Source organism: Eutrigla gurnardus (genome assembly GCF_963514095.1).
Source record: "Eutrigla gurnardus genome assembly, chromosome: 5".
Lineage (NCBI taxonomy): Eukaryota > Metazoa > Chordata > Actinopteri > Perciformes > Triglidae > Eutrigla > Eutrigla gurnardus.
Genome location: NC_139919.1, coordinates 26992676 through 27004820, shown reverse-complemented (window position 1 = coordinate 27004820; position 12145 = coordinate 26992676). Strand labels below are relative to the sequence as shown.

The 12145-nt window shown below is 43.0% G+C and overlaps 2 protein-coding genes across 2 annotated transcripts; one reads left to right on the top strand and one right to left on the bottom strand.

The window, feature by feature from the left end:
- The first annotated feature begins 2108 nt into the window (after nucleotides 1–2108).
- On the top strand, nucleotides 2109–4584 carry insb (preproinsulin b). Its single transcript, XM_084009690.1, has 3 exons — nucleotides 2109–2306; nucleotides 3507–3707; nucleotides 4293–4584. The coding sequence occupies exons 2-3, from the start codon at nucleotides 3518–3520 to the stop codon at nucleotides 4436–4438; spliced, it is 336 nt and encodes a 111-aa protein (XP_083865816.1). The 5' UTR covers nucleotides 2109–2306; nucleotides 3507–3517; the 3' UTR covers nucleotides 4439–4584.
- A 191-nt stretch (nucleotides 4585–4775) lies between these two features.
- On the bottom strand, nucleotides 4776–11384 carry hmmr (hyaluronan-mediated motility receptor (RHAMM)). Its single transcript, XM_084009683.1, has 20 exons — nucleotides 11266–11384; nucleotides 10917–11015; nucleotides 10754–10833; nucleotides 10599–10673; nucleotides 10276–10464; nucleotides 10090–10176; nucleotides 9891–10002; nucleotides 9710–9775; nucleotides 9407–9480; nucleotides 9253–9317; nucleotides 8810–9177; nucleotides 8574–8722; nucleotides 8261–8496; nucleotides 7338–7454; nucleotides 7020–7220; nucleotides 6277–6921; nucleotides 6123–6195; nucleotides 5599–5775; nucleotides 5356–5509; nucleotides 4776–5239 (listed from the first exon to the last, which is right to left on the bottom strand). The coding sequence occupies exons 1-20, from the start codon at nucleotides 11309–11311 to the stop codon at nucleotides 5223–5225; spliced, it is 3030 nt and encodes a 1009-aa protein (XP_083865809.1). The 5' UTR covers nucleotides 11312–11384; the 3' UTR covers nucleotides 4776–5222.
- Nucleotides 11385–12145: the final 761 nt, after the last annotated feature.

Genomic DNA, 12145 nt, shown 5'->3' with positions numbered 1-12145 from the left:
ATTTCCACATGAAAAGCTCTGCTTATTTATTTTTTTATTTTGGCCTTTTTTCTGCTGCAAATGACCACATGTAGGATTTATCAAGAGGATTTATCAAGAGGATTTATCAAGAGGCCCCCAATTTCTATCAAAATAATATTTTTTTTATACTTAAAACGGCACTAAAACACGCTGGAATCACTTTTCACTTTAAGTTGAATGTGTCACAGATAAGGCACCTTTTTAGTGAACATTTTTTAGTGAAAATCAATCACAAAATCTTAAATATGATCCTAAGGTCTCCCTGCACAAAAAGCAAAATAATTCTAACCAGTATTTTTACAAATCAAGGTCGATTTTTCAGTTTTTTCAAGTCAAGATATTTATGATTATTGACGAATACTATTTCTTTTTTTAATTTAAATTCATGATTAAGTCCAATCTCTACTGGTACCAAAAACTGGATATTCAAGCAATTCTGGATCAGACCTTTCACACCGGCATGAGATCTGTATATGCAGATGACATTGTCCAGAAGTTCTGATACCAACGGGAGCAGTTGTCTTTGTTTGAAGATAACATTTAAACTGCTTTGGTCGGGTTCTTCTGCTCACATTGCATTTGCTTTTATATCTGTAATGTTGAGATTGGATTACAGTTTCATCTCAGTAAGAGGTCAGAATGCAAGCGTATTGCATTTCCCCCCTTCTTGTACACACACAACATTTGATTTGAAAACATCTCTCTCAAACAGTACGTCTGTAGTTTGTATACAGATTAAGACATCTACAGGATTTAGTCATATCAATAAAAAGGTTCCCATGTGAGAGCAGCATGCAGATACAGATCTCCATACATGTTCATCACATAATAAACTTAAATAAAATGTGATGGGAGCTGATGGTAGGGCCATTACACCCGATGGCTCTATCAATCTCACAACTTGTGGTTTTAAAGGTTCTTCGGGTTTCTCACTTATTAAAAATGTACTTGGATTTATTGACCATGGGATCTTTGTTCAAGGTGAGCATGCAGCTGGCGAATCCCTTTTTTAAATTCAACGCTGCAGTGACAGCGACACATTTTTTTCAGAAATGATTCCGTCTCCGAGGACAGTCGCTGCTCTCGCCAACGTGAACCTCCGTTTCCTGCAGCTGGAAACTGTGGAGCCGACCCCCAAATGGTGGAATATCTAATCTCATATTCGTCCCCTAAAGTAGGACATTCTTGTTTGTTAAACATTTGTATGGAGTGTGACGGCTCGGTCGCATTAAATGGCTGTACAAAATAAGTTAATGTCTGTGAGCAAATAACCTTTACAAATATTAACTGTCGTCATAATTTAAATAACCGACTGCAATGTTATTGATATGAATGTGTTAAGCCAGTATTGATCTCGTCCTCCTGCTTAATGCTCCATGCTCTTTTAACCACAGCACCACGTTACAACAGCAACACACTGGCTGCTAATCCTTTCTAAATATTAACAGTCACATTCATCCACAGAGGCAAAGAGGCGATGGAAGAGAGCCCTGCTGCTTCCTCTAGGGAGGGGGGGGGGGTTTGACAATTGAGTCCTCATTTGACATAAAATTACTCAGTGTGTCACCTCCTGTCTAAATGTGGCCCACCCTCCGATACTGTAGGCACGCTACAATTAAGAACGGCTGCTGCTGCACATGACGGGAGACGGGTCGCGAACCTGCGCCACGAAACAGGAAGCTAGGCCAATTAAATAAAAAAAACAACTTCCAGAGAATTACACGCCTGATTTATTACATTTTGTCAAACAGTAGCTTCATATGGAGATTTTTTTATTTAATTAATTATTTATTTTTTAAATGGAGGCCTTGTTAGTTAACACAACACAAATTATCTGGATATTTGCCATATTATTCTGAACATTACCACTTTTTTTTTTTAAAAGACATTGTAATATTTAACTGAATTTTAGACTGTATGTTTATGGTTCTACTTATTTCTGACTTGTAGTCTCCAAAATGAGCTCGTCATGGTTTGCCTCTGAATGAAGCGCTTAAAGCCACCACTAGTGGTCACTATTGAACCCTGGAAGTCCTTCTAATCTACTACTATGTGATCAGAACGTGACATATGGTGTTTGTCAGCGCGTGAGTGGTGCCAGTCAGGACACCAGACAGCAGGGGCTGATTTGGGTATCCTTCTGGGTGACTGCCTTCTCTTTCCTCCGGGTGGAGTTATAAAGTAGAAAGGTTGCCAGGTGGAGATGTTCTTTGTACCATTATAGTCCTTGGCCCTTTTCATTTGTAACTCTCCAACTGCTCTTGCTGCAGAGGCCTCAAACACAGGTAAGCAACTTTTCTCTGTATTCCCTCGGGGGATTTGGGCTTTTTTCAAATTGATGTGTATAATAACCAGGGATGAAAGTAAAGAGTAGCACAGGCGGGATCTATAATTCTACCAATCTGCCGTGCCAAGGAGCCTGGCGAGCTGCCAAGGGGGATAGAGGAGTGGCGGGCCAGAAGGAGTGCTCTGCCAATGCTGTAATGCCTGGCACAGGTGCATTGTTAAAGACACTGTTAAAATGATTCATTTTCAATCCAATAATCTGCGCCGCACTATAAGATGCTCCACAAAAGGTCTATATAGTTTCCAAACGACTGCTAAATATGTTTTTCACCTTGAAACAGGAGTCGAGGTTCCAGCTCTGGAGAGCATCCATCACAAATGGGATTTGACTAATAACACTAATGACAATTCTGTAATCTTGGATGGACCATCCCCTTCTCTTGAGCGCCGTAGACGCTAAACCCAGAGAGCAAGGTGGGGAGTGACCTTGAGGGTTACAGCGGCGGTTTCCATGGTGATGATGTAGGGACATCCCCCCCCCCCCCCCCCAGCTCGTAATAGATGCGATAATGTGACTGTTGTCGTTTTTTGATGTTGGAATATGAGGAAGTCGTTAGCACGTCACCAGCGGCGGAGTCGGCCCGGGTCATGAAGATGGGATTTCTTTTTTTTTTTTTGCACTCATCACTTTCCTTAATCTTCGACTTTCCCCCGCTCAGGCTCACACTAATTGTCAGATTTAGAGATTTGAGTCAAATATCATCCAATGACTTTTTCCAGCAGACCTTGTTTCACCGAAGCTTTTTCATCCCCGGCCTTTGATTTCCAGCAAAATAATGAATTGTTCAGTTTTCGGCTCACTTCAAAGCTCTTATTTTGAGTTGGGATATTGTCGGAGTTATTACACCCTCAAAGGCCGGAGCTATCTGGTAGAATTTCACAGCAACGCCGTAAAATATCTATATCCAAGGTTATTAAAAGAAAGTGGTCTTGTAATGCCCCGAGTGTCATCAAAAAGAAGGTCTGATCAAATTTGATCATCGCTTCATCCCTTTACTTTTCAAAACACCTGGAGACATTAAGTATTGATTGGCTGGATTTCAGTTCTCCCGTTTGTCTTTGAAAGCTAGGATTATAAAAATTTCATCAGATGTGTACTCTTTTATGTATGAACTCTTCCTCTGCGCTTTGTCCGATAGGTCTCCCTCCTATGGCCGGCATACCATGTGCGGTGTCCATGCTGTTACTGCTGGCGCTCTACTGTCCGGCGGTGTCCTCGGCCCCCGCCCAGCACCTGTGTGGCTCCCACCTGGTGGACACCCTTTACTTCATATGTGGAGAGCGGGGCTTCTTCTACAGTCCAAACCGACCCCACAAGCGGGATCTGGAACATCTGCTCGGTAAGCCGCGGGACTCATTCCGTTTGACTTGTGTGTAAGATAAAAGCTCTAATTGTCCTCTCGGCGGTGGCAGCTCAGAAAGCAACAGTGTGAAATCGCACCCAAACGGCTGCCCGTGCAGTCACTGCCCACCGTGCTCAAAAGTTCAGACTCAGCCTAATGAGAACGCCAATTTGGATCCTCGCTGGGAGGAAAACTGTTCAAGAGACAACAAGCTGGAAACTAAACGCGTTTGTAGGAACAATCATTAGTGCGGCGTCTCTGGCCTCTTTTGAATTCGGCAGTGTGGCCGTGATTTTGGCTTTTTTTGGCGTGAACAAAAATCCTCATTCCCAAAAGCCATTATTTGGACGCTCTGCTTCAAACACCCAGTGGATGTTTTTGAACTTAAGACGTGTGAGCTATGATATGTTGGAGCGCTGTCATATCTCCTCTTGGTGTGGTGACTAATGAGACTAAATGGATTGGGGAGATCTGATTACCTAGCCATTAAGTCTCCATTAAAGTGGTAAGAGTTTAAAATGGTAGTTTTAAGAACTGTAGGTTTCCAGCAGCAGGACTTAACACTTTATCCTCCTCAACAAGGGTTCCTGTCTAAAAGGGCCAGGCAGGAGCAGCAGCTGTGGAAGGCTCTGTCTGGCCGGGAAGAGCCGAAGGTGAAGAGAGGCATCGTGGAGCAGTGCTGCCACAAGCCATGCAGCATTTACCACCTGGAGGGCTACTGCGACTGACTCGTGACTCATCGCTCCCTCCAACACTCATAGCTTGTAAAAAGTCAATTTCTGGCCCAATACTTGCTGGCTATGTCTTATCAACTGAAGGAAATAAAGCCTCATGACCCATAACCCCAAGGCTCGCTCTCTGCAGAGATTGTGAAGTTGTGTTCTTTGTGGCGGGCGTATAGTGTGGATGAAACGTGGGCGCTCCAACCTGCGGCTACAGCGCTAGAGTGCTCTCTACTGGCTGAGGACAGACATGGCCGAGACGGTTCAAGCAAAAAAAATTAATAAAAAAAGGTTTTGTACATATTTTTTTTACACTTGGAAATTAAATAAATTTCAGTAACACTTTTGTTTAAGACGTGTATTAAAATCTGTCTTTATTTACAAAGAAGGAAAGACTTTTAAAGAAGTTTGCTACCATAACATTTGCTAAGGAAGTTAAAAGGATAAAATGTATCTCTTATTCTAATGCTGACTATAATATTGTTCAGTTTATTGTGTGCAGACTAGCATCCGTTTCCTCATTATTTTCCACACACATACATTTAGGGCATTTTGCATTGCATACACAATCTACTAATACTTATTTTTAAAACTCCAAACAGATATGTACATCCTCTCTCTCTCTCTCTGTAACTATTTGACACAAAAGGCTGCAAAACAGCAACAAGTACAACAGAAACAGCAGTGAACAAAATGAAAACAACATTTTAAAAGCATCCAAGGAATTGGTAAAAGTATTAAAAAGAAAATTTAATTTAGTTGTCAGTTCTTGTTTGGAAGATGAGCTCCGTTACGCATAATGATTTCCTGATAAAAAAAAGGACAAAAAATAAATAAATCATATACCGGTTTAATTCTGATCTTGTCATATCTCCAAAGTTCTGCCTCTATATGGTTTCAATGTGTTGCAATTCAGTACTCACCTTCCTTCAGGGCTTCAGTTTGCCTGTTCTCCTTGTCGTGTTGGAACGCTTTGCTGGGATCAAACCTGCGACGAGGCGTACCGGGGGCCTTTGACTTCAGCTGCTCCAGATCGCTCTTCTGCCGGCTCACCTGGGACCGAAGCTTTGACAGCTCCTTCACTCACACACACAACACATCAGGACGAATTCAGGCACTTTAGATTCAGACAGAACGTGAATGCCGTTTTTGGAAAAGTGCATCACCTGTTTCAGGTTACTGTTCTCATCCTTCAGCTTGATCACGTGTTTGATCTTCTGCTTGTGGTTCTGGTGGCCCAGCAGACGAGCGTAAGCGCTGGACAACTTGTTCAGCTCCTCGTGGTTTGCGCCGTTTTCGTTAAGTAGTGCGTTTCGCTCAGCCGCGAAGGCGTTGAGCTGTTCCTGCGGAGCACGCGAACAGAGAGGGTTTTAACTCATCCAAAACAGACAGGAAACGGTTGTTTTGGGGCGACAAGGTGTAAGCACAACACCCACGTACGGCTGGAAGTGAGGCTAAATCAATACTGTGAAGTCGCAGCCAGTAAATCAAAAGAACAAGCTGAAAGACACCAAAATGCTCCTTAAAGCTGAGTGGAAGTGCCGGAGTGGGTGACAAATATCTGTGGTTACGTCACTTACAAAACACCTTTATCATACAAAGTCGTTTGTTTCCACTACTGATGTAAAAATATTGATTTCTGCAGCTTTAATGAAATATTCTGAGGTGGAATGATGTGGAAATGACTGACCTGGAAGGGCCGGACTTTCGCAAACAGCTCTTCATATTGTTTCCTCCAGTGTTCTGTCTCTGAATTTGGGGAGCTGAGGAGAAATAAATGAGTTAAAATGTGCAATTTGTAAAATAAATTTTAAAAAAAGTCCCAAAAATCCAATCGGGTTCACCTTTTCTCCTGCGCTTCAGTGATTTGTTGTTGGAGTTGCTGTCGCTGCTCCTCCATCTCCCACTGCAGTGTCACCTTTTCCTGAGTCAGCACCTCCACCTGCTCCTGCAGAGCCCGTCTGTCTCGCCTTTGCTCTTCCAGGTCGCGGTGCAGAGTCACTGTCTTCTCCTCTATGAGGTCTAATTGGGCCTGGAAACCCTCTTGGAGCTCATCCGGGCGAGGCTGATCTCCGTCCTGCTCTTTGAGCTCTACTTGAGACCGAAGGCTCTTCCTCTCCTCGTCTGCTCTCTCCAGCTCGTTCTGCAGCCTCAGCACCTCTGACCTGACCTGCTGGAGGTCTTCTCTTTCAACCTCCAGTGCTCTCCTTTCCTCCCGAAGGGCTGTCTGAATAATGACGTTCCCTTCTCTTTCTAGTGTGAGCTGCTCCATTATTTCCTCTTTTTCCTGGCTGACCTCCTTTAGCATCTTCTGGGCTTTATCTTCCTCATTTTGGAGCCGACTCCTCTGTTCCTCAAGTTGCCCGAGTGCCTCTTCTTTCTCCTTTGTCTGCTGCTCTAACTGATTGATCAAGGCGGCGTGGCTCGCTCCCATGGCCTTCATCTCCTCATCTTTTTGTGAAAGGTGAATCTGCACCTCCAGCAACTTTCTATCAAGTCAAAGAAAAAAGGAGTGTATAGTTATATATATACACGGTGGAAAAGTGACTTTACTTAGATCCAGACTCAAAGTGAATTTGAAGCATACCTTGAATTCTCTTCCACGGCTTTTGCTTGAGCTAACTGTCGCTCCTGATGCTCCTCTAATCCCTCCTTCACTCTGTTGACCTCCTCCTCCTTCTGTTGAACCACTTTGTCCATCTCCTCCTTCATCTGCCGCGTCACTCTCTCCAGCTCCGCTTCCAGTTCCCCCCGTCTTCCCTCGGCTCCCCGCAGAGCCTCTTTTGTGCTGAAAAGTATGACAAGCAGTCTGTGAAGCTCGCACGCCGGTTGAATTTTAACCCAAACACGGATCCAAACTCACACACACACACGCTCCAGGAATGCTGACAACTCCGGCGCTTACCTTTCCAGCTCTGTGACGATGTCTCCCATCTTGCTCAGTGAGTTTGCGTGCGCCTCCTGGAGTTCTGTCATGGCGGCTCTGTGCTCCTCTGTGAAAGCAGCCACGTTGTTGCTTTTACTGCAAATGACAAGCACAATGTTTTATGGGTTAAAAGTTCAGACTTTACTGATACAAGCACCATCCTAAAGATCACTATTTACATCTTGTATTTGGGTCGTTTCTAAATTCGACAGACTTCTAATGTTTGTGGAAATATACCTTAAAAAATCGGAAAATACCAGATTTCTGAAAAAGTGGTCCTGTCAATACGTAGATAGAAAAAAACTGAAAGTATTTCTGCTGATAGTGAATTCCAGAGCGACCCTTTAACAACAAGTCAACCAGGAGAAAATGAATCTGCAACTACTTTAGTGATCAATAAAATGTTAACATTGTTGGTTGTTTATCATCTACAGTGGGGGAACAACATACATTTTTTAATAGTTACAAGAAAAAATATGTAACTAAATGAAATTTCTAATTTCAGAGGGGTGAGTTTTACGTCTACTATTTTATTTCTGACTCCACTGTCAAGTTTCTAATAAAATAAGACAAAAATTGGTCTCCCTCCGATTCCAAAGATGAGGTGGCAAGGTTACTTGCAAACTTGAAATTGGGCATACACAGAAATAGACAGTGACCCGCTGTCTGTGTCAGCGCTATGATGGACTGGAAACCTGTCAATTATTTCTTTTTTTATTTTATGCTCAGCGTATGCTGGGATACGCTTCCAGCTGCCGGTGATTCTAAATAGTAACACACAAATCCCCCAAAAAAGCTGTTGTTTTGCAAGTGCAGCGAGGGGGATATATTTAGTACAACTTTCAAACTTCCACTTTTCTGTCAACACATCTCATCAGTATGCTCGGCCTTTGGTCCCTCACCTCTCCAACAGTGCCCTGGTATCACTCAGCTGTCTCTCCAGCTCCTCGTTTTCCTCCTGCAGCCTCTGGAGGGACTCCTGCCGCCTCTCTGCCGCCTCCTGCCTCCTCAGCTCCTGGTCCTCCAAGATAGCGAGCTCTCCCAGCACCTCCTCCATCTCATCCCGTAGCTGTCTCAGCTGCTCCTCGGACTCCTCCCTTTCCTGCTGCACCAGCACAGACAGGGAGTCCACAAGTGCCTGTAGAAAAGAGGAGAGAGACGGTTAGGTGATCCTGCACTGAATCTAAAAGGAATGTGAGAAAAACAAACAATCACCCTTTCTTTCGTCAGTTCCTCAGTCAGAGCAGCACGTTCTTGCTGGAGCTGAATCTGGGTGTTTGTGTGATCTTTTTTAGCTTCCTTCAGCGAGGAGAGCTCTACTTTCAACTCCTGCACTCTCCTTATCCCCTCCTCTTGAGTCTTGCCTATAAAAATAAACAGAAAGTACACGCATCACATAACCGCCCATTTATTTTCTGCAATTTAACTTAGGATTGTAATACTGAACATACTTCTCTCCTCTTCAGAGAACAGACACCTCCGTTCAAGATGTGCCACTCTCTCATCCAGCTCCTTCTCCGTCCTCCGGAGCACCTCCCTCAGTCTCGCCAGCTCCGCCTCCTGCTGTCGGACCGTTGCTTGGGAGTCGTCAACTTCTTGGTTGGCCGACTCGACTTGGTGCTCCAAGTCGCTCACCAAACTTTGTGAAGACTTGAGCTCCAGCTCCTGGTTCTCCAACCTCTTCTCCACCTCCACTAAAGCCTCCTTCGATGCCTGCAGCTCCTGCTGGAATGTCTGGGCCTCCTCCTCTCTTTGCCTCAGCACACCGTGGATGGTTTCTAGCTCGGTACTGCGTCGGTCCAGGTTGCCCTCGAGCTGCCTGTGGAAAAGTGGCAAATAAGTAACATGGTACACGAGACTGAACATGCTTGGAACCATGAGGGCATTCGCTTACTTTACTTTCTCCACATGAGAAACCGTGTTCTCCTGCGTCTTCTCTCTGAGCTGCAACCGTAGATCCTACAAAACACACACAGAGGTCAAGCACGTCTTTCACAAAGCATGACTAAAAGAGGCCTACTTCTTGGAATTGTTCTTATAAGCTATACCTGGATCTGGTCATTGGCTGTGTCCAGGTATTCCTGTATGACTCTGACTTCCTCCTTCAGCTCCCGTATCAAAACTGGAAAATGACGCAGAATTATGGGTGGGATAAGGAAGCAAACCCACAAAATCCGCCGTGACCTTTCGTCTTTATTTGTACATAAAAAGGGTCAATCTTGATGTACACAATACCAGCTGAGAAATCTGGCAAATAGTCCAGATTTTTTTTGTTTTTTGTTTAAAATAAGTTATTGGAAAAAACTACTAAATGTGCATCTAGGGGAAAAAAGGCCACACATAGAACTCACCATGCAATCTGGCATTCTCATTCTCCAGCTCCTCGTTCTGAGCTTTGGTCACTTGATGAAGGTCCTCTGTAAAAAAATAAATAAATAAATCACAGTCCAGCTCCAGTTGATCTGAGTTTATTCCTTTATACATGCACGCACGTGTGTTCGACTATTAGGACTACCTGCTGTTAAATCTTACCCATGTCTTTAGTCCTGTCCCTGAGAGCAGAGGCAGTAGCCCTGGCAGCTTGCAGGTCAGTTTCTAGCACCCTTACTTGGCCTTCATTGTTAATCTGCAGGACATTTAACTCCTGGACATACAAACAGACATCAACATGCCATTAGCTATGATTAAACCTATGGAGGATAAAGGATGCATGTATACACACAGGTTCTACCTTGTTTTTAACATCCAAAGTGTTCCTGGCCTCCATCAACTCCATTGTGAGAGAATTGATTTTCTTTTTCGTTTTGTCAGCAGAAACCTTAAAAAAAAAAAGAACATATTCAAAAAACACTTTCAAAGTGTAATCAAGTAGTGATTTCTAAATACATTTCATATAAACCTCTAAAAACAAGCACACCTTGTTTTTCAGGAACTCGTTGACTTTCTTGAGCTCCACCAGCTGTCTGTCGAGGGTGGCAAAATTGGCGGCGAGGCCCGTCTTCTCCCTGACTGCAGCCAGCAGCCTGGCCTCCACCTTCTTCAGCTCCTCTTCCAGAGCCAGCACACGGCGGTCCTGCTCCCCCCGCTTCTGAACCAGGGACCTTATCTGCACAGAGACGACATGAAGGTTCCACATCTGCAGTTACTACGTGAAAAACATCTGTCAATTTGCCAGCTGTGACTCAAGGAAGCCACTGATGCAGGAAATCCAACACAAATACAAGTGTAGTGTAGCTATACCTCTTTCTCCAAGAGTTTCTGCTGCTTCCTTTCCACGGTCATGCCATTCCTGTCCTTCTTTGCGCTGCTCTCAACCTGGGGTTTTGACAACATGTTAGTTTCATGACAGGAAGGCGAGCATATGTTACTGAGAAGGCATCTTAAAAATAACTTACAAGACCATCAACGGACATAGTCCTGCGGACAGGTGACATGAGGTGACTTTTGGAGGGTGATGGTGGTGGAAGGAGAGCAGCTGTGGGGGGACACATAATCAGAATGAGTGGTAGTGTAGGTAACGGTTATTTTCTTGGCATTATCTCCTCATAAATGACCCACCTGGCTTGACGGGTCTGAATCGTTCAGATTTGTCGAAGGAGGCGGCTCCCTTCGTTTCCCCGGCTTTGACCTCATAGGACCCCGGCGCAGGGGTGGAACCTTCGGCCAGTAGCACAACGTCAGTTAGCCAAGTTACAGATGCTAAGCTAGCGAATTTAGCTAAACTTTGGTTACATTCGCGTCAATTAAGCTAACAAAACAATACCAAACTAACAAAGATGAATTAGCTAACGCCTCGTAGCGGTTTACGCTAACGCGACCCAACAGTTACGTGTAAGCTAACATAAGCTACTTACTTTTCCCGACACACGCCGCTCGCTTTTTTTTTTTTTTTTTTAACGTCACTTACCTAAGTTATCGTTGAACCTTTTCAAAGGAGCTCTTGGGAAAGACATGATTTTAATCCGCCGCAAGTAACTGTGTTTGACTTGAGAAACGTATCGATACGGCTGCAGTGCAGCAACTCCCCCAATGACACACACACAACAACAGATTTCAGCTTCACCGCTGAAATTTCAAAAATAACGTCATACGTACGTTGACGTGCGTCTGGCCAATAGGCGGCCGGTGTTGGATGACGTCCCCCCCTGGTGTTTTTCTTCTTCTTCTTTGGTGTAAATCCATGTAGGATTTATTCTATCCATCCATTCATTGTTTTGTATAATCCTAATCCCATATCCATACCATAACGGCACAATATGTTTCTAAAAATTTTTTTTTAAAATTAAATAAGTAGTAGTAGTAGTAAGTAACTGAATTACCGTAAATAATATTATATAATTATGTCAATATTAATAATAATCTATTTTTTCTATTCATTATTTTGTATAATCCTAATCCCATATACATACAATAACAACAGTGTTTCTAAAAAATAAATAATTTAAATTAAATAAGTAGTAGCAGTAGTAGTAGTAAGTAACTGAATTACCGTAAATAATATTATATAATTATATCAATATTAATAATCTATTTTTTTGCCATATCCATACCATAACACAATGTTTCTAAAAAAGAAATAATTTAAATTAAATAAGTAGTAGTAGTAATAAGTAATTGAATTACCGTAAATAATAATATATAATTATTTCCATATTAATAATTATCTAGATTTTTTTTGTGGTCTGATTGTGGCTGGCTCCATATTTTTACTAACTCCTTTCTATTAATACATTTACCTTATAAACACATTATTATTATTATTATTATCATTATTCTCATGTGATTAA